Source organism: Zeus faber, assembly GCF_960531495.2.
Source record: "Zeus faber genome assembly, chromosome: 18".
NCBI lineage: Eukaryota > Metazoa > Chordata > Actinopteri > Zeiformes > Zeidae > Zeus > Zeus faber.
In genome coordinates, this window is record NC_137210.1 from 17857014 (window position 1) to 17875887 (window position 18874).

General features: G+C 44.7%; 1 protein-coding gene across 1 annotated transcript in view; it reads right to left on the minus strand.

The window, feature by feature from the left end:
• Window positions 1-2818: 2818 nt before the first annotated feature.
• The window catches only part of slc4a10b (solute carrier family 4 member 10b), a gene marked incomplete at both ends in the record, with an annotated part of 28066 nt that continues 12010 nt past the window's right edge, over window positions 2819-18874 (minus strand). Inside the window, 17 exons of the mRNA XM_080018609.1 lie at window positions 2819-2891; window positions 3028-3089; window positions 3943-4065; window positions 4303-4476; window positions 4852-4920; window positions 5102-5353; window positions 5995-6156; window positions 6342-6455; window positions 6840-7001; window positions 9852-9957; window positions 10074-10319; window positions 10737-10870; window positions 14887-15061; window positions 15564-15667; window positions 15788-15934; window positions 16355-16442; window positions 18353-18510. Coding sequence (XP_079874735.1) covers window positions 2819-2891; window positions 3028-3089; window positions 3943-4065; window positions 4303-4476; window positions 4852-4920; window positions 5102-5353; window positions 5995-6156; window positions 6342-6455; window positions 6840-7001; window positions 9852-9957; window positions 10074-10319; window positions 10737-10870; window positions 14887-15061; window positions 15564-15667; window positions 15788-15934; window positions 16355-16442; window positions 18353-18510 — 2349 coding nt within the window. The remainder of the gene's footprint in view (window positions 2892-3027; window positions 3090-3942; window positions 4066-4302; window positions 4477-4851; window positions 4921-5101; window positions 5354-5994; window positions 6157-6341; window positions 6456-6839; window positions 7002-9851; window positions 9958-10073; window positions 10320-10736; window positions 10871-14886; window positions 15062-15563; window positions 15668-15787; window positions 15935-16354; window positions 16443-18352; window positions 18511-18874) is intronic.

Genomic DNA, 18874 nt, shown 5'->3' on the forward strand with positions numbered 1-18874 from the left:
TGATGTACGACAAAAATGTATTGCGATTTCCATAAGTGATACCGGCGGAAGACAGAGCAGTGAAATTTACTAAAAAAAATAATTGTTCCATAATGGATTGGTCCAATTGTTCTTACAATTGAAGCCCTTCACATCCGCAGGGTTTTGATAAGTGGCTACGGCCATGAGAAGCATTTTAAAAAGCAGCGTTCCACATGATCTGCTTCCCCGCCGTCGCCCGGTGTGTAATAACATCACGTCGTCGCTAATCGGGATCCATTTTGCTCAGGGAGGTAGAACGGAAAGCGGTGACCGTGTCGCTGTGAGGAAAACAGGAAGTGCTCCCAGAGGGATTTCAATCAGATAAATTTGACGCCGCGTCTCACCTGTCAGAAGAAGATTCCCCCAATGAAGCCCTGACAGCGAGTCGGGGGGGGGGGGGCGGCGACTGAGGGGGAAGAGAGAGAGAGAGAGAGAGAGAGAGAGAGAGAGAGGGAAAAACCAAATCACGTCAATCAAGGTGGACTTGCTGGGGTCACTGATTGGATCAACAGCCGCTCGGAGGCTCCTGGCAGGAAGGCAAAACAATAATTCACCGGAGCCAGAGACTTGACATGCTTTGGGATGAGCCACATCTCCGAGCTGTCATCCGCCGTGCAGCAAACCATCTGCTGATTAAAAAAAAAAAGAAGAGATTCTTCCCACTCCCATATATTTATAGGAATAGTCTCAGGGGGTCATGTGAGCAGGCACGGCATCCTCGGGAGTTGCTTTACGGTAGATCCCTCGTGAGGCTCAATCCGAATGATATGCTCCGTCTTCTACACTTCATATGGTGACGACGTGTTGCTTACTTGCACTGAGCCTGTGTTTATCAGTATATAAATATTGATATTTGTGCCGGATCAGAATTCTGTATGATATCGAACAAGCTTTGTGGTCGAAAAGAAATATGAGTAATAATGAATAAATAAAAAATTGAAAAGAACAAGCTTTGTGGATCTACTAAGTAACATCAATTTCGTGATATGAGACTCTGCAGCACGAGACCATCATAATATTATGATATGCTTTAATGTTGTCTTTAAGGCGGCGTTACAGAAAATAATGCATTTTTGTTTTTATCTCAGTCAATTTCAATACAAGAACCAGATTGGCCAACACATAATTCAAGTTTTGGATATTGGGTTTTTGGGGTGATTTTGTCCCAATAAATTGAAGTGAAGTGATATTGATGATGAGGTATATTCTGTTGTTCTTACTTCCTCACCACAGAATGCTAAGTGAGTAATGTTTTAGGGATGGGTGATATAATATCAACATAATTATGATTCTGTATTATGAGACTAGATATGTCGTCATGGATTTTGGTGATGGTGATATCGTGATATAATTAAATGTCTTTCAGGAAATAATCTGAAAACACTTCATAGATTATTCTACCTGCTTGGTCATAATATCCACATTACTAATGATCGTTTCTCAAATATTTACTGTGTAAATTATCATAAATGTCGTCAAATTATCAGTATTTAGGTATTCCTAAATAAATTGTGATATTTCATTATTTCTATATCGCCCAGCCTTACTACTAAGTACCAATATTTTATTGAAGTTCTCCTTTTTTTTTTACCATGTTTGCATAACAATGAGAACAAGAGTGCTAATATAAATTTATTAAAGTCATGCACATTAACAAGAGAGACACACTTAATAAAATAGTATTTCATATAATACATAATATAATAATACATTTTAATTGGTTTACAAAGGGGAAGGTTATCCAACGTAATAAATGACTCACACAACAAGATCAGGAATATTTGTTGTGGTTCAAGGTTTCATACTGGACTGAAATGACTTTACAAGACAAGACAACGAATCATGTTTGAATAAACAATTAAAGCAACTATAACGAGCAGAATAAATCAACAAGGCTTCCCGTAGCAAATTCATTTTTTTTTTTTTTTTTGGTTTCTGTTTTTGTTCATACAAAGTAAACGAGATAAATGATTGATCACAGAGTTTATACTTTACACAGGGTACAGGAAAAGTGCAATGTGACGCTGCCCTTTAGTCAAATATACATCCGTCCATTTTCTTATAAACAACGTTGTGTTTCATGTCAGCCCTCTCCGAACACTAAACGACATAGTCCAACACTGAATTTTACTGTCACGCTTATACATTCATCCATTTACCTTCTTTAATTCCACAGTCAGTAAACCTTTATTTTTATTTTCAGGTTCAACATTAAAAAAAAGACAATAAGAAAGGGGTCCTACATTTCATTAGTTATATAATATGTATTCCAAATGTATAATCCAGAAAAAAAAAAACGTAATATCATGGTGATTAACTTAGACACGTTATTCACAGAACAAAACATGAGGGATTGATGCGAAGCGGCACAAAACACTGGCTTGTTGAAAAAAAACAGAAAGGGAGCGACGCCAAACACCCTCGTTGTGGTCCGAGTTTTCCCCTCGTTTTTTCGGGTCGTTTTCTTTGCTTTACTTCTCGGCTTCCCGTGACAGTACGAGTGTTACTCACCTCGCTGATATCTAATGTAGATTTTCTGCGCACCTGAGAAACGGACTGAACGACCTCCAAATGCCGCCCACGCTGTGTTATTCCAACTTACCACAATTATATCCCGTCACACGACGTGCTTATTCTTTGGACGTACGGCGATAGGCTAGTTTGTTGAAATTGTGCGGTTTCATTCCCGTCGAAACAGAACTCAGAGAAAATAAAGAAATAAAAATAGGGAAGGTACACGTGAAATCTTTTTTTCCGAACACAGTCACGATAATGTTGCTCATTCCTCGGCGTCGCTTTAGGTGTTCCAGGTATTCCCAAACGAACCCTGGGACATCTCGTCGGTGATGTTGATGATGGGTGTTACACCCCTGGCAACGGAACGGGGAGGAGACATTTTAAGGCTCCACCCTCACACATCCTCGGGAAAACAAAGCTCTGCATGCAACGACGTGACGCAGAAAGCGCTCGTTGAAGACTTTTTAAACATTTCGGTCGGGTGCTTACTTGTATCCTTGTGGCGGCACCTGTACTGCTCTTTCTTCCTCAGCCAGAATACTCTGCTCTTCCTCCTCCTCCTCCTCCTCCTGATCCGCCAAACACAGTTAGGATCAATAACGACAATAAGGCTGCTCAGTCTAAAGAATGTGGAGCTGGAGACCAGCGGAGCTCAAGCTGCGACGGCAACCAATGCACATGTTTTTGGTGGGGGGGGGGGGGGTCCTCACCGATGTTACGTGGAGGAAACCCCATGTGAGCACGGGGTGAACGCGCAAACTCCACGCGGGAAGGCCCCTGATCGGGAGATAACCCGCCGGAGCGCGGCGCCAACAGCGCCCCCCAGGCGGGAATCGAACCCAGGACCTTCGCGCTGTGATGCGGCATTGCAAGTTTTGTTCCACAGACAGAAATTTAAAAAACAATAATTTAATTGTTTTTTATCCAATATTAGTTCGCAGGGTCCCTGAGTCCAGACTTGGCGAAAAGTGGCGAAAAATCTCAAAAACGATTTCAATATTTCTCTTAGCGAAGTTGTCAACTTGTTCCCAAATTTATTAGAACGCATATCATAGTCTATATTATTATATGGTATGGACTGATACTGGAGGCATAACTTCAAACCAATATACAATAATAACCAATATTTTTTTTTATCTTTAAAAAAAATATTTTTTAAGTAAGACAAAATTGTAACATTATATTGCTGCTGACCCCATGCAATTCATTTCGAGGACCCCTAGGGTGCCGTGATGCCCAATTTGGGAACCCCCTGGTATCGACTATGACGGCAACATGTAATGAAGAACATAAAAAAAGCTCCGAATGTTAACGTCGCGTATCACGAGCCCCCGGATTGCAAGACCTTTTTTATTTTTTTCACTGAAAACAAAAATCAAAACCTGTCGGCGAAACAAAGCGTACCTCCTCGTCGGCGTCCTCCAGTTTCTTCTTCTTGCTCTCCGGCATCAGGTCGTCCAGCCAGCTCAGCTCCCGTTTGGTGAAGACACAATCCATCAGCTTCCTTATGAACACCAGCGCCAGCACCTGCAGCATCCACACGCACACCCTATATTTTTGGAATGCCTGCCGTCCCTGTGGAACGCATATTTAGTGTTTTGGCAGCTGTGGTTAAAGCCGTTTCCCCATTCTGTAGACAGAAATGATACGATCCTAAAAGACAAAATGTCAGCTGTTAAGGCCTTAAACTACGTCTTGATATTTGTTAAGCTGTCCCCGAAAGTCCTCAGCGCCGCCCAGTGACCGCCGCTATGTTTTCCCCACCATCATGGGGAAGACGATTGCCGCCCTGGAGGTCTTGATGACCCACAGCAGCACCAGGCAGGTGAGCTGGATGATGGTGAAGAAGTGGACCTTCCTGAGCGGCACGTGGCGGAGGTAGATGAAGTCCGGCTGGTGTTTCGCCGGCATCCCAAACAGCCTGAGACGGTCAAAAAACTGGAGGATAAAAAATAAATAATAAATGAATAAATAATAACTAATCAAATGCTCAGAGAAGATTTCTTCAATTGAAGTCTCTGGTTAAAAAAAAAAATATATATATATTCACCAGGTTATGTAGAGATATATAGAGATATTGAACAATGGACTTGAGGTAGGGTAGGTAGGTACTTTTTTTTTCCAAAGGAATGATTTCTTCATCTTTTGTTAGTATTAAATGATGATCCAACCAATGCGTTCATTGAAAGTTAATGCACAACTCTGCAAAATGCATTTTTTGACATTACTGAGATACAGTATGCATTCTCAACATTTTTGAGTTATTACTTAAATAAGATGTGCAGATCCTCGCTCGTAATGCAAAACGTTTACCTGAATTCCTTTCAGGGAAGATGCTCCCATATAAAGAAATACTCCATACAGGACAGGCATCGGAATGAACTGAAAGTGAATGGAAACGAATATTTATAAAACACCTTCTGGCCGAAACAAACCGGTACAACATGACGCATCGAGAAATACAACTGAGAAACACAGAGAGACGTAACAGCGACTAGAATGGCCTAATCGCCGGGGATCCAAACGGTCAAACGAGCCAATGGGCGGGGGCGGGGCATGTGACCTTGAGCACGGAGGTCATGAAGACGGAGCATCCCATCAGCAGGAAGATCATGAGACCAGTCACGCGCTGCTCCCTGATGCCGAGGAACTTGGGCTGCTCCCCCGGCGCCGAGCACTCCGACTCCAGCTTCAGGCTGTTGACGTGCGAGATGGAGAGCACGGTGGCGGCCACGAACCAGGGCAGGCCCATCAGGGAGCACACGCCCAGCATCACCCCCACCATGAAGAGGTCCAGGTGGTAGCCACAGCCTTTCTGGAGGGGGCGGGGGATCAAAGGCCGTTCAAATGCTGGATGAATGTTTCTCGCCATGGGAACTAAGTCACATGGACCCTATTGATCATATGATGGGCGTGGCAGCTATTTTCGAGGCATTCACTTTGTCCCCCATTTTTTTTCACCATTGATGTCCCCCATTGGATATCAGCGTGTTCTTCTATCTAATCTGCAACACTTTCAGGTATTCCGTATCGGAATCGTTTTCACCTGAAGTGAATGTAGCTGTAGGCCCATGTTTATGTTTTGTTGTCACGGTGACGATCTAAGTCAGTTTGTCACTACACGCTTTCTGATGATTATTCCTCTGGCTTTGTGCATAATGAGTTTGGTTTTTTTTTACGTTTTATTAAATGAAAAGACCATGTGCAACCTGGACCAAGTAGTTATTTACTCATTTTACAAGACAAATAACCAAAAATGTTGCAACATCTCATTTGAGTATCCCCACCACGTTCTATTGATCCCCTGGAAGTCTTTGTTATTCAACCACCATTTCTCTCGCCAGAATTGTTTGGTTGATCTGTTTGGTTGAGCTACAACACATCCAGATCCATGTCATGTGTACCCCTTCACATTTCTACGTCCCTGGCCGCACGGACAGTCAACCTGGAACTGACCTTGAGTTTGTGTTCCTTCCTGTTGATAATCACTGCAGTGATCTGCTGGTCCATGAAAATGAGGATGGTGCAGAGCAGAGCAGGGATCAATGCTATCACCGCCGTCCACCAGGGGTTAGGGTGCAGCGGGTTGATGAACCAACCGCGGTCGTCTCTGGTGGGCTGGCGAGGAAGGGTGGATGACGCTGAGTGATGATGGTTGTCTTTTTTTGTAACATGTAAGAGTGACATTTGTGCTAACTGCTTCTATCTGTAGTATAAAATAGATATATGACATATTATTTTTCTTTTTGTCATAACTTGATCAGACATCTATGGAATATTTGAATATGAAATATTAGACTTACCTTAAACACACTGGGAACTTTTAGTTTTGGGGAAGGGACCCCTAACACATAGTCAACCATGACCATGGTGAAGATGGTGATGAATACTGCAAAATCACTTATGATGGACCTGACCTACAACAAGATTAATTAATTAAAAACAAATGAAAAAATAACAGTGATAACAATAATAAAAATAAAAACAATAATAATAATAAAAATAATAACAATAATCAGATTCTAATGCATCAAAAAAGTAACTGGAAAATAAATTATAAATAGACCAAAATAAATAAATAACTCTTAACTGAAATGATTTTTATTTTTTATAACTTGTAAAAACAGGATATTTAAAACAAAAATGACGCGCCCATCACCTCATTGTGAAGTACCTCCAAACGACCACTAGAGTGCCCCATTGCACTGTGATTGTGTCAGACAACCCATACTGGCATAATGACCATAGCTGTGACAATAATAATGCACAGAGGAGTGATTATGGGATGCATTTCGCATTACCTTGGTGGGGAAGTAAGTGCTGAACTTGAAGTCCTTGAGGAAGGCCGACATGAAGACCGTTGAGAAGAAGAGAACAACGCACCAGAAGAGGACGTCGGGAACGTAGGGGCCATGGGGGCCGCAGGCGGTGCCCACAAACTCCCCTCTCTTCTCAATGCAGTCCTGCAACAACACGCTGGATCCATCAAGCTGAGCCAGCCGTTGGCATTAAACCCATTCCAGTAAACGGGGCCGTTTCTTGCTATTATGTGGACTATGCGGCTGCAGAGGGCCATTGAAGCCACCGGGGGCTTCAATTTCCCGCGGCACAGTCCATGTGTGACCTCTCGGAGCCCAATATCGGATTAGTATTAGCGGAAACTAGACTAATCGAAACTAGATGACGGATGCCAGACGAAGCGCTGGGAAACGAGCCGACATAGCTCCAAATTCGGCGATCTAAATCTAGTAAATGTGCATGTCCATTTTTTCAAACGGGTCCCTTGACCTCTCACCCAAGATACCCGGATATAATTGGGCTCAGAATAGAAGAATTAAAACCGCAAGAGTCCCACCTTTACAGCCATGCCTGACATACCCTTGGCCAGCTACGTAGGGTATATTGGCTTCGGGGTCCTAAACACACCGTTTTTCGCACGTTATTTTCGCAGATCTTTCTTTTCCCTCTTTCTGCACACGGTCGTGCCTAATGAGACTTTAGTGAATCAAAGGGCCCAATTGCATCCATGTGTGATTAAGTACGGCCTCATAGTAACAGTTTCAATGTGAAGACAGAATGGCCTATCGTGACCTCTCCTCTAGGATAATCACAGCCTCGTGAAACTCTCGACCCGGAATCTAGACACCCAGACCATTCGGAAAATGTATGGGATGGGATGTGTATGGGAAATTTATGGGAGTGTGTACATTGAAGGTAAGTGGGACTTTATGAGGCGTTTTCAGAAAATAGTGCTTCTCGTCCAACCGTCAAAATTGCACAAATCTCCAATTTTCAAAAGTTATTGATACTGCATCACAGCAAGAAGTTTTCCGAAGTGTTTTTTAAGGTCATGAAGTCTTCACGTGGTCTTTTGGGGGGATTTTTGACCCTTTTTCCCACCATCAGTTCTCGAGTGTTGAAAAATGGCCACACAGCTTAAAAAAGCTGTGTCATTAATGGTATCAACACCACAACTTGGTGCAGCAACTGATCACACATAAGTGAGCGTGGGAGTGGCCGTCATAAGGCATGAGGATAACGTTCAAAGCCACTTTACACTCAAAATATTCATCATTTCATCAGGCGCGATTCATTGATAGAAAGGATTGACATGCAGTGTCAAGCTGCATCTCAAATGCTTCATTAGGGTGTAGTGGTGGAAGGCACTTGTACACTATGTGGCACCAACTTCCGACCCCTCCAACCAACCCCTCCACTTCACTTGGAGCCCAAGAAAGGGGGAGGGTTTTCTCACTGATCTAGCCTCTTTTCCTCTTAAAGCGCCCTAGATCGATGCATGATTAATGTTAGATGCATGCCCCCGGACCACCTTAGAGGGTTGGGAATCCCCCAAAACAACATTGCGCACTGGGCCCCCAAAAAGCTAGAAATGACCCCGCCAGTAAACCTCAGGTTCACACAGACATGGTTTGAGGTCAGAGCATCCTCCGTCCACTAAAACTGAAGCTATTGCAAAAAAAATGTGCTTTTGATGGTGCTTTGGCACAAGTAATCCAGCGTAATCCAGCGGACATATCCTTAATCTCCTCCCTTTACTCCATTTGGGAGAGCAAGGGCAGGACCCCTCAACATCCTCTGCACTTTTTAGCTGTCTGCTTTAATCCAACAATAACTTCCGTAAAACCTCAGTGTGTGTGTGTGTGTGCGTGCGTGCGTGCGTGCGTGCGTGTGTGTGTGTGTGTGTGTGTGTGTGTGCGTGTGTGTGTGTGTGTGAGTGTGTTTTAGGGGTTTCACCAACTAGTCAAATAGTTGACTAGTCGACTACTATAACCAGTCGTGGTCGTGGACATTATTCCTGTCAATGTCACCAGATTTACAATAATTGTATTAGTAAAATAATTCATTAAAATATGTATTTACATGTATATCTTTATTCAGCTGTGTAGTATTTAAAAATTCTCCTCATTTATTTAAAGACGCTGTGTGTAGAATTTAGTGGCATCTAGCGCTGAGGCTGCAGATTACATCTCCCCGTGGCCTCTGTGAAAGAGATGGCAGCCACGAAACTCACTGAAAACATGAAAAACCGTTGATCATAACCTACTGCTGGATGGCCTTGACACGTGCACTGGCATTAGAGGTTTGGCGCTTTCCTGGTTTAGATCTCATCTTTCAGAGAGGTCACACCGTGTAATTCATGGCAATATGACATCTGAGTATTGTAATGTTACTTGTGGGGTCCCGCAGGGATTAGTACTTGGCCGTTTGCTGTTTAGTATCTATATGCTGCCACTTGGAGATACCATATACAAATATGACATGAGCTTTCACTGTTATGCTGATGACGCCCAACTATTCATCCCCTTAGAACTAACTAACCTGAGCAACCGTCGTACTCTAGAGGCGTGTCTTGTTGAGCAACTCTAAGACTGAGATGCTGGTTATTGGTCCTGCCAAAAGGCTCTCTAGAGCCTGTGTGTGGTTTGTCCATTCTGGGCTACTGTGGGAACATGGCGGTGCAACATGGCGGCCTCCTTGGAAGCGCTCCCTATGTAGATAAAAAAAATCATTCTAAGATAAAACCAACCCAACGATTCTTATTTTCATGTGATTCTATGCTAAATTAAAACATACTCATTAATATTGTATTCCATTTCTACCACATCTGTAACGTAAATTCTACACGCTGCACCTTGAATTGACAAAATACAATTTTAAATTTTACCTGCAGTAGACCTCCCCTCTCTGCGTCTTTCCAACATAACAGGTAAAAGACGACGAGTCGACTACTTTTGTGAAAAACTTGGCAACTAGTAAAAACGAGTGGTCCCGAATCCCTTAGTGCGTGGTACCTTGACCTCCAGCGCCTCCCAGTAGATCTCGGTGGCGGTGATGTTGTTCTGTTCCCAGAAGTTCTGGGTGAGGTTGGTGGGGTCGGAGGGCTCCACGCAGGAACATCTGCGGGGAAGCACAGGAACATCTGGATCAGCGTGGGAATATCTGCAGGGGGTTCACGACACCCCATGGAGCGCAAATTCTACTCATATTTTTGGGGCCCGGAAGCATCCACGTACGAGTAGAGGCTGAGTTTGTCCAGGTTGTTGTTCTTGTTGAAGGGGTAGTGCTCCCCCAGGTGGACCAGCTTCTCCAAGGCCTCGTAGATGAAGATGATGCAGATGAGCGAGGCGAAGGCCTCCTCCGTGAAGCGCGTGATGTAACACACCAGGGAGCTGGCGTCCGTGGCGACCAGCACGATGCACAGAAACGCCGTCCACAGGCCTATGCAGGCCCTCAGCGAGAGATAGGACAGCCCATACTCCCTATACCAGGAGATATAGGAGCAAATTAATAATAGAACAACAAAGATTAGTGCAGAACTTAAGCCCTTAGTTACATTTGTGTAATGCAGCGGATTTACGAAAAAAAAGGCGTTTTTTTTACAATGCATTATAATGGTCTTATTTGATAATGTCATCAGAGCATTAAGTAGAATATATGAATCCGGACGTTTAGAGGAATCATCCACTCATTTCCCCAGAACCTCTGCCCCAGCAGGCGGATAACCTCTCCGCAGTAATCACATATAAGGACAAATACAGGACGTACTATACCATCAGAGCTTTAGGAGTTCATTTGACTGCACGTGGCTAATGACACAATTTCAAATGTGAATGCGGATTATTTCTTTCTCCCTGTTCCCCGGAGGCGGTGTGATGAAAAAAGACCTTGAAACCTACTTGCAGAACTTGAACAGAATCTTCTCAAACACAAGCACCGGCCCCGTGCTGCCCAGGATGGTGAGAGGCTGCCCCGCGAACAAGGAGTACGCTATCCCCGTCATGGAGGCTCCAAACAGGGACTCAATTGCACTCTGCAGATGAAAACGTGACGGTCAAAAAACGTACCGAGTAATGGTTCTATTTGAATTGAATGATATTAAAGGATTCCCATCATTTATAACGCAACCTCCCTGAACACTTTAGTATTGTGAGACGTACCCCTCTGCTGCAGCTTCTAGTTGTGATTGAATGCAGTCCAAAGGGGCAAACGCCTTAAAAGAGTGAAATCTCCTTTTTCAAAAACTCACATTATAGTCCCATGTGTCTTTATATATGTTTTTCAAGTTAAAACTACTTTTTGCAGTTGCCACCGTTCATCCCAAGCATATCACGGGCTACAGCAGGTTGCCAGTGGGAAGCAGTGCAGCTTCCTTTTTTTAGTCTCTTAGAATGGATGTGGCCAAAGGGGCTGATTTGCAAAACTGCAAAACAGTGAATAAAACTCTGAAAAAGCTGATAAAATGCACCATTTTGTGGCCATTTTTGTTCTGTACAACATATATGGATTGTCTGACAATATTCAACCTAATTTGCCCCATTGGACTGTGTTTACACAGAGGGACGCTGCAACGGATTGGCAGGTTTTTCAATGGTAAAATGATCGGCTTGGTTGTGCTATGAACATCTAAAAATGAGGGGAACCAAGGCCTGCGTTTTAAAAAATAGTGAATCTATCTTTAAAAATATATTCACAAAACATCCCACTGCCTGGTTGTGTTCGGCCAAAATGTCTACTTATAAAAGACCGACCACCGCACTGTCATTTTTTGAAACGTGACGATGGGCGAAGGCAGATTAAAAACAGTTTTGGCAGTATGGTGAATTTCATGTGGCCCTGTCGTAATCTGGTTATGCTTTAGACACAGTGGCACCACCAAGAATACAACTGCGTGTTAGGAAAACACTCTGGTCGACAAATGAGACTCGAGCACTTAAGCAATCCTGCAGGAGACTTGAGTGTAAATGGCGTGCGACGACGCTTGAAGTGTTCCGTCGGCCATGAGGGGGTGCAAATGTTCATTTTCGTGAGACAAAACTAAGTCTTGCAGCTAATGACTTCATGCGACCACTAGAGTTGTGCTATGAACATCTAAAAATGAGGGGAACCAAGGCCTGCGTTGAAAAATAGTGAATCTATCTTTAAAAATATATTCACAAAACATCCCTGTTCATAACAACCACTGCCTGGTTGTGTTCGGCCAAAATGTCCACTTATAAAAGACCGACCACCGCACTGTCATTTTTTGAAACGTGACGATGGGCGAAGGCAGATTAAAAACAGTTTTGGCAGTATGGTGAATTTCATGTGGCCCTGTTGTAATCTGGTTATGCTTTAGACACAGTGGTACCACCAAGAATACAACTGTGTGTTAGGAAAACACTTTGGTCGACAGATGAGACTTGAGCACTTAAGCAATCCTGCAGGAAACTTGGGTATAAATGGCGTGCGACGACGCTTGAAGTGTTCCGTCGGCCATGAGGGGGTGCAAATGTTCATTTTCGTGAGACAAAACTAAGTCTTGCAGCTAATGACTTCATGCGACCACTAGAGTTGTGCTATGAACATCTAAAAATGAGGGGAACCAAGGCCTGCGTTGAAAAATAGTGAATCTATCTTTAAAAATATATTCACAAAACATCCCTGTTCATAACAACCACTGCCTGGTTGTGTTCGGCCAAAATGTCCACTTATAAAAGACCGACACCGCACTGTCATTTTTTGAAACGTGACGATGGGAGAAGGCAGATTAAAAACAGTTTTGGCAGTATGGTGAATTTCATGTGGCCCTGTCGTAATCTGGTTATGCTTTAGACACAGTGGCACCACCAAGAATACAACTGCGTGTTAGGAAAACACTTTGGTCGACAGATGAGACTCGAGCACTTAAGCAATCCTGCAGGAAACTTGAGTGTAAATGGCGTGCGACTAGAAGTGTTCCGTCGGCCATGAGGGGGTGCAAATGTTCATTTTCGTGAGACAAAACTAAGTCTTGCAGCTAATGACTTCATGCAATTCTTTACCCAGAAAATTTACTTCATTCGAGAAGAGATTAAAGACACTAGGCCTCAACCCCAATCTTATTCTTCCAACAGTGAGACAGGAACAGGCATTAAGGCAGATGGTATACAGTAGATAACCTCTCAGACCTCGATGGAATATCTCTTGAAACTAAGTGCAGCAAAACAGACAACATGCTAACCAGAGGAACTCTCGGGAAAGCTTGTTAAAGAGCTATTTCCAATCTTAGGACCCTCTACTCCGAACATTAACATTCTTAACATTATCTCTCTCCTCTGGCACTGTAACTATGGCTTTTAAGACAGGCACGATTAGACCCTTACTTAAAAAACCCAACCTCGACACAGAGTCTTAGCAACTATAGGCCGGTCTCAAATCTTCCCTTCTTCTCCAGAATTTGAAAATATCACAGCACAACAAATGACTGATCACATTTCCTCTAGCTGTCTATTTGGATTGTTTCATTCCGGATTCAGAGCGCTCCCCTCCACGGAGACGGCCCTCATAAAAGTGGTTAATGATCTTTTATTAGCAATGGAGACAGACACCTCATCAGTAGTACTATTACTCCACCTTAGCACTGCTTTGACACTGTTGATCATAACCTACTGCTGGATGGCCTTGACACGTGCACTGGCATTAGAGGTTTGGCGCTTTCCTGGTTTAGATCTCATCTTTCAGAGAGGACACACCGTGTAATTCATGGCAATATGACATCTGAGTATTGTAATGTTACTTGTGGGGTCCCGCAGGGATTAGTACTTGGCCATTTGCTGTTTAGTATCTATATGCTGCCACTTGGAGATACCATATGCAAATATGACATGAGCTTTCACTGTTATGCTGATGACCCCCAACTATTCATCCCCTTAGAACTAACTAACCTGAGCAACCGTCGTACTCTAGAGGCGTGTCTTGTTGAAATTAAGCAGTCTTGTCATTTCTTGCTTCTCTACCCTGAGAAAACGGAGATGCTGGTTATTGGGTCCCGCCAGAAACAAGCACCTGTTTAAGGATGCCACTCTGAACCTCGATAGCCGTACTATTACCCAAAGCAACTCAGCGAAACATTTAGGAGTTGTATTTCCCCCTCCCCGTTTCCTCAAAAAAAACGAATAAAAACGGCGTGGGGGGGATTCACAAAGAATGGACTGAGGCCGCTCACGCCATCATGAATTGTGCATCAATGGCGCCCGCATCTGCCTCGTTTTAGCGTCTGACTCACAGAAGATATTGCGCTAATGATATGGCAGCGCAAACAGGGCCATAAAGTTTTTCTGCAGAGTGAAATTTGCCCTTGGGGGGGGGGGGGGCCCATTTACACCACTGCTCGACGCTTGCTTGTTTTACGTGTTGTCAGTCTTAAATAAATATTGAGCTTAAAATAATTGTCGGACTGTAGTTCTTTTTATTTGTGTTTAATGAAAATGTAAAATTGTAAGCAAACGCTTGGAGGTGGCTGCACCGGTGCCTCTGTGCCACTGTGACAGGGGATTTGAAAATAATGGGAATTGTCCGGCGGGGAGGGGGGGCTGGGATCTCCCCCTGGGGTTTTAATTATAATAATAATAATAATAATGATACAAAAATATTATCCGCAGATAACTGGAAAGTCTGGGCGTGACACCCCTCATAAATGCTCTTCAGTTTCGCCAGCTCTTTGCAGCACACCGTGCAGCGTTGCCCTTTTAAATGTATTTATTTATTTATGAATTAGACGCTTGCTTTCTCTGTTATTAGCGCCGGTTTAAGGCACAATCCTTTTGTGAATTTGCCCCTATATTTTTATTTTTGATGTATCCTCAGTCCACCCCCCCCCCCCCCCCCCCCGCCCCATGCATATGCTCCTTGACTCCCCCCCCCGGATCGGCAGCCTCTCTGTGTCTCGGGACATCCTGATTTACAAATGAAGCACTGGAAACGTGGGTTTCTGCAGCCCTCTGAGATTGTGATCAAGGGCTGGATAAATAAACTTGACTTGACTTGTCGTGTGTAGACATGTAGGAGCGGCCGGGACTGATGTCTTACTATGCGCCCCTCTGTGGCCTCGCCCAGCAGCCCTCCAAAGGTGATGACGGGGGACATGCAGGCGCAGTAGAGGAACAGGAAGGAGGCCAGACACTGTAAACTGAACGCATCGGTGTAGTCGGACAGGTAGTGGGGAGCCTTGCGCTTGATGTCGAGGAAGAGACCTCCGAACAGCCTGCGGATAGGGAAAAATATAGTTATAGTGCATTTGATGGTCATACAATGATGAGAGTCTATTTTTGAGTTGTAGTATTCAGTGTATCACTAACTTAAAAAAAAAAAAAAAAAAAACCTTTGTGGCAAATGCATAAAAAGAGAAAAGAAAAATGTCCGACTAAAACTTGAAGAACATTCTCAAGTTAGGGTTAGGGTTACTAACCCTTTAATGTGACTTTTTTTTTTTTTTCTAAAAATGAGATTTTTCGAAACATTATTGACATATATTCCTCTGAGTTGCAGCCAGCCCACTTTTCATTTCGAAGACGTGTTCTGCAGCCCACTGGCATGAAACTTTGTAGCTGCAAAGTACAGAGCGCTCGGTGGAGGGTTGCTATGGAAACCGCATACTGAGCAGGCGTCCACTAGCAGGGCTTGAAGCAGACAGCAATAAAAAAGTTTGACCAGGAATAGCTTCTCTCTCCCTCTCTCTCTCTCTCTCTCTCTCCGCACTCCCTCACCTTCCGGTTCGCTGTAGTTCTGGTCCACCGTGGCCACCGTGCTCCTCTTCCTCCTCTCCTTCGACTAAGCCGTTAGCGAACATGCAACTCTTCTTCCTCTTCTCCTGCACAACACACAGTTCTAAACAGTTGGACATCTGAAATCTCAAATTCTACAACATGGAAAATTAACATTAGTGTAACATTTGAAAAAAAGTTTTTACGTAAAATCAGGATAAACTGACCTGAGAAGGTACGTTTTTGGGCGGCTCTATCCGTATGGATGGGTCCCACTCCCCTGGCGGTAAAACCGTGACCTGATCCAGGAATTCATCGATCCCGGCGATCAGATCGTTGCGGTCTTTGGCTTTGTAAGCCACATCGTGGAACACCTGGAAATGGAAATGAAAATGGAAAGCCGGAAATGTGGATTCCTATTTTAGTTTAACTATATTGTCAATAAAATTGCGATTGATGGAGAAACTTTCCCATTTCAATGAATACACACCACGTCCTTGTATAAATATATATTTGTCAGTCACTAGAGAAGTCTTGGTTCCTGTGAAACCATCACATGTGAGCTCTGACTCATCGCCAAGAACTTGTCACGTAAGCCTCAAGTTGCACTGAATGATGAGCAGTTATTTAACACTTGGGGTCTGCTGTACTGTGAATGTGCTCAGACAGACTGGATTCAATAAACTGCAGCGTATCTCAATCTGATTATATCGTTCATAATAATCCACTTTGATCCACTCTTTTACACAAAATATTAAACAAACAAGCAAGCAGTCTTGGTGAAGATTTATTACCTCATCTGTCATGAGGGTTGCGATGGACCTGCCAATCTCATGATACTGTGGCCCTTTGCCCAGGGGCCCCAAGAGGATAAATAGGAACCTAAAAGCAGGGACCAATTCAAGAAAAAACAGGTTACAACTCAAACTTTGCTTTTGTTTTGTGGTGAAGAGACATTTTTGCTTATAAATTTGACAGAATAGTAAAAAGTGAAAAGCAGAGGCTTAGGAAGTGGCCTTGCGGGAATTTCCCAACCAAACACCAAGCATGTGAGCAGAGCGGAGCAGAAGCTAGAAGTCCAGAATTTCATTGGAGCGAAAGTGTTGCATTAAGAAATGGATTTTTCGTGATACCACTCCTGACCGTGAAGTTCAAGGCAATGCCACCCAGAATGCCCTGCCTCTCCAGTTCATGACCAAGATAATGATGCTTTGGAGAAAAAACAAATCAGATAAACCTTTGGTGAGTGCGAGGGATCAAGCACGGGGAGGATTTTGGGCTTTTTGGGATTTTGAGTGGAATGCAACATAGTGGAGTTCCAAGCTCCTCAGCTCGACTCACACGCTTGGTTGGGGTCCCTAGTCCCAGCCCTAAGCCCAGCACTAGTTCCAGCCATAGTCCCAGCCCTAGCCTTGGCACTACTTCCAGCCCTAGACTGAGACTTAGGCTCAGCCCTAGTCCCTCCCATAGTCCCAGCCCTAACCCTAGTCCCAGCCCTATTTACAGCCATAGTTACAGTTCTAGTCCCAGTCCTAGTCCCAGACATTAGTCCAGCCTTGTCCCAGCCATACACACAGTCCAAGTCCCAGCATTAGACCCAGCCCCAGTCCCAAATCTAGGCCCAGCCACAATCCCAACCCTAGCCCCAGCCGTAGTCTCTAGTTACAGCCCTAGTCCCAGCCCTAGCCCCAGTCATAGTCCCATCCCTATTGCCCATTCTCGTATCAGCCCTAGTCCCAGCCCTAGTTTCAGCCCTAGTCCCAGCCCTAGCCCCAACCCTTGCCTCAGCCCTAGTCCCAGCCCTCTTTACAGCCATAGTTACAGCCCAAGTCCCAACCGTAATGCCAGCCCTAGTCCCAGCCATAGACACAGCCCTAGTCCCAGCACTAGTCCCAACCCCAGTCTCAAATCTAGGCCCAGCCATAATCCCAACCCTAGCCCTAACCCTATTTCACCCCTAGTCCCATCCACGATCCCCACCCTAGTCCCAGTCCCAGTCCCAACCCCTGCCCCAGCCCTAGTCCCAGCACTAGTCCAAGTCCCAGTGTCAACCCTTGCCCCTGCCCTAGTCCTAACCCAATTTCCCATTCTAGTATCCGCGCTAGGCCCAGCCCTAGTCCCAGCCCTAGGTTCATCCCTAGTCCCATCCACGATCCGAGCCCTAGTCCCAGTCCCAGTCCCAACCCTTGCCCCAGCCCTAGTTCCAGCACTAGTCCAAGTCCCAGTCCCAACCCCTGCCCCAACCCTAGTCCCAGCCCTAGTCCCAGCACTAGTCCAAGTCCCAGTGCCAACAATTGCCCCTGCCCTAGTCCCAGCCCTAGCCCTAGTCCCGGCCCTAGTCACAACCCTATTGCCCATTCTAGTATCAGCACTTGTTTCAGCACTAGACCCATCCACGATCGCAGCCCTAGTGCAAGTCTCACTCCCTACCCTTGCCCCAGCCCTAGTCCCAGCGCTAGTCCCAGCACTAGTCCAAGTCCCAGTCCCAACCCCTTCCCCAGCCCTAATCCCAGCCCTAGTCCCAGCACTAGTCCAAGTCCCAGTGCCAACCGTGGCCCCAGCCCTAGTCCCATCCTTAGCCCTAGTCCCAGCCGTAGTCCCAACCCTATTGCCCATTCTAGTATCAGCTCTAAGCCCAGCCTTAGTCCCAGCCCTAGTTTCAGCACTAGTCCTAACCATAGTCCCAGCACTAGTCCAAGCTACGATCCCAGTCATAGTCCCAGCACTAGACCCAGTCCCAGCCCCAACCCTTTCCCCAGCCATAGTCCCAGACCCAGTCCGGCAGCATTAACCTTGTGGTGATGGGGACCTCAGCAAGCCCGTTGAGGAGGACAGCCGGCGAAAGACGTACAAATGCCACCACCGGCTTGGTGAGAAACTCCAGCTCCCCCACCAGCACGTTGCACGCCTCTGCCCCGACGGGGATCTTCTTCATGAAATGAAGGTCTATCTGAAAATGGACGCCGACACTTTTTAATATGGGTCACAGACACTTTCTTCCTCTTAGCTTATGGCTTGAAATGGCTTAGACTAAGAGGATGAAAAACAGAAAAACAGGATTTGTGCTCAAAGTGCATTCTATAAATACAACCTGCTGTTAAGTACTCCTTACAGTAATCCTTACAATGCATATCGAATGGAACAATTTGGATAGATTCTATGCTAAATTTAGCTTGGAATAGCCAGCAGTGTCCACCAAAGCTATACAGATGTACTGTTACGAAATATTACAATAGATGACTCTCACGCAAATGGCATGAAGGATCTGTTTTGTAATGACTCCGCCAGTTTAAATATACGATATTTGGCTAATA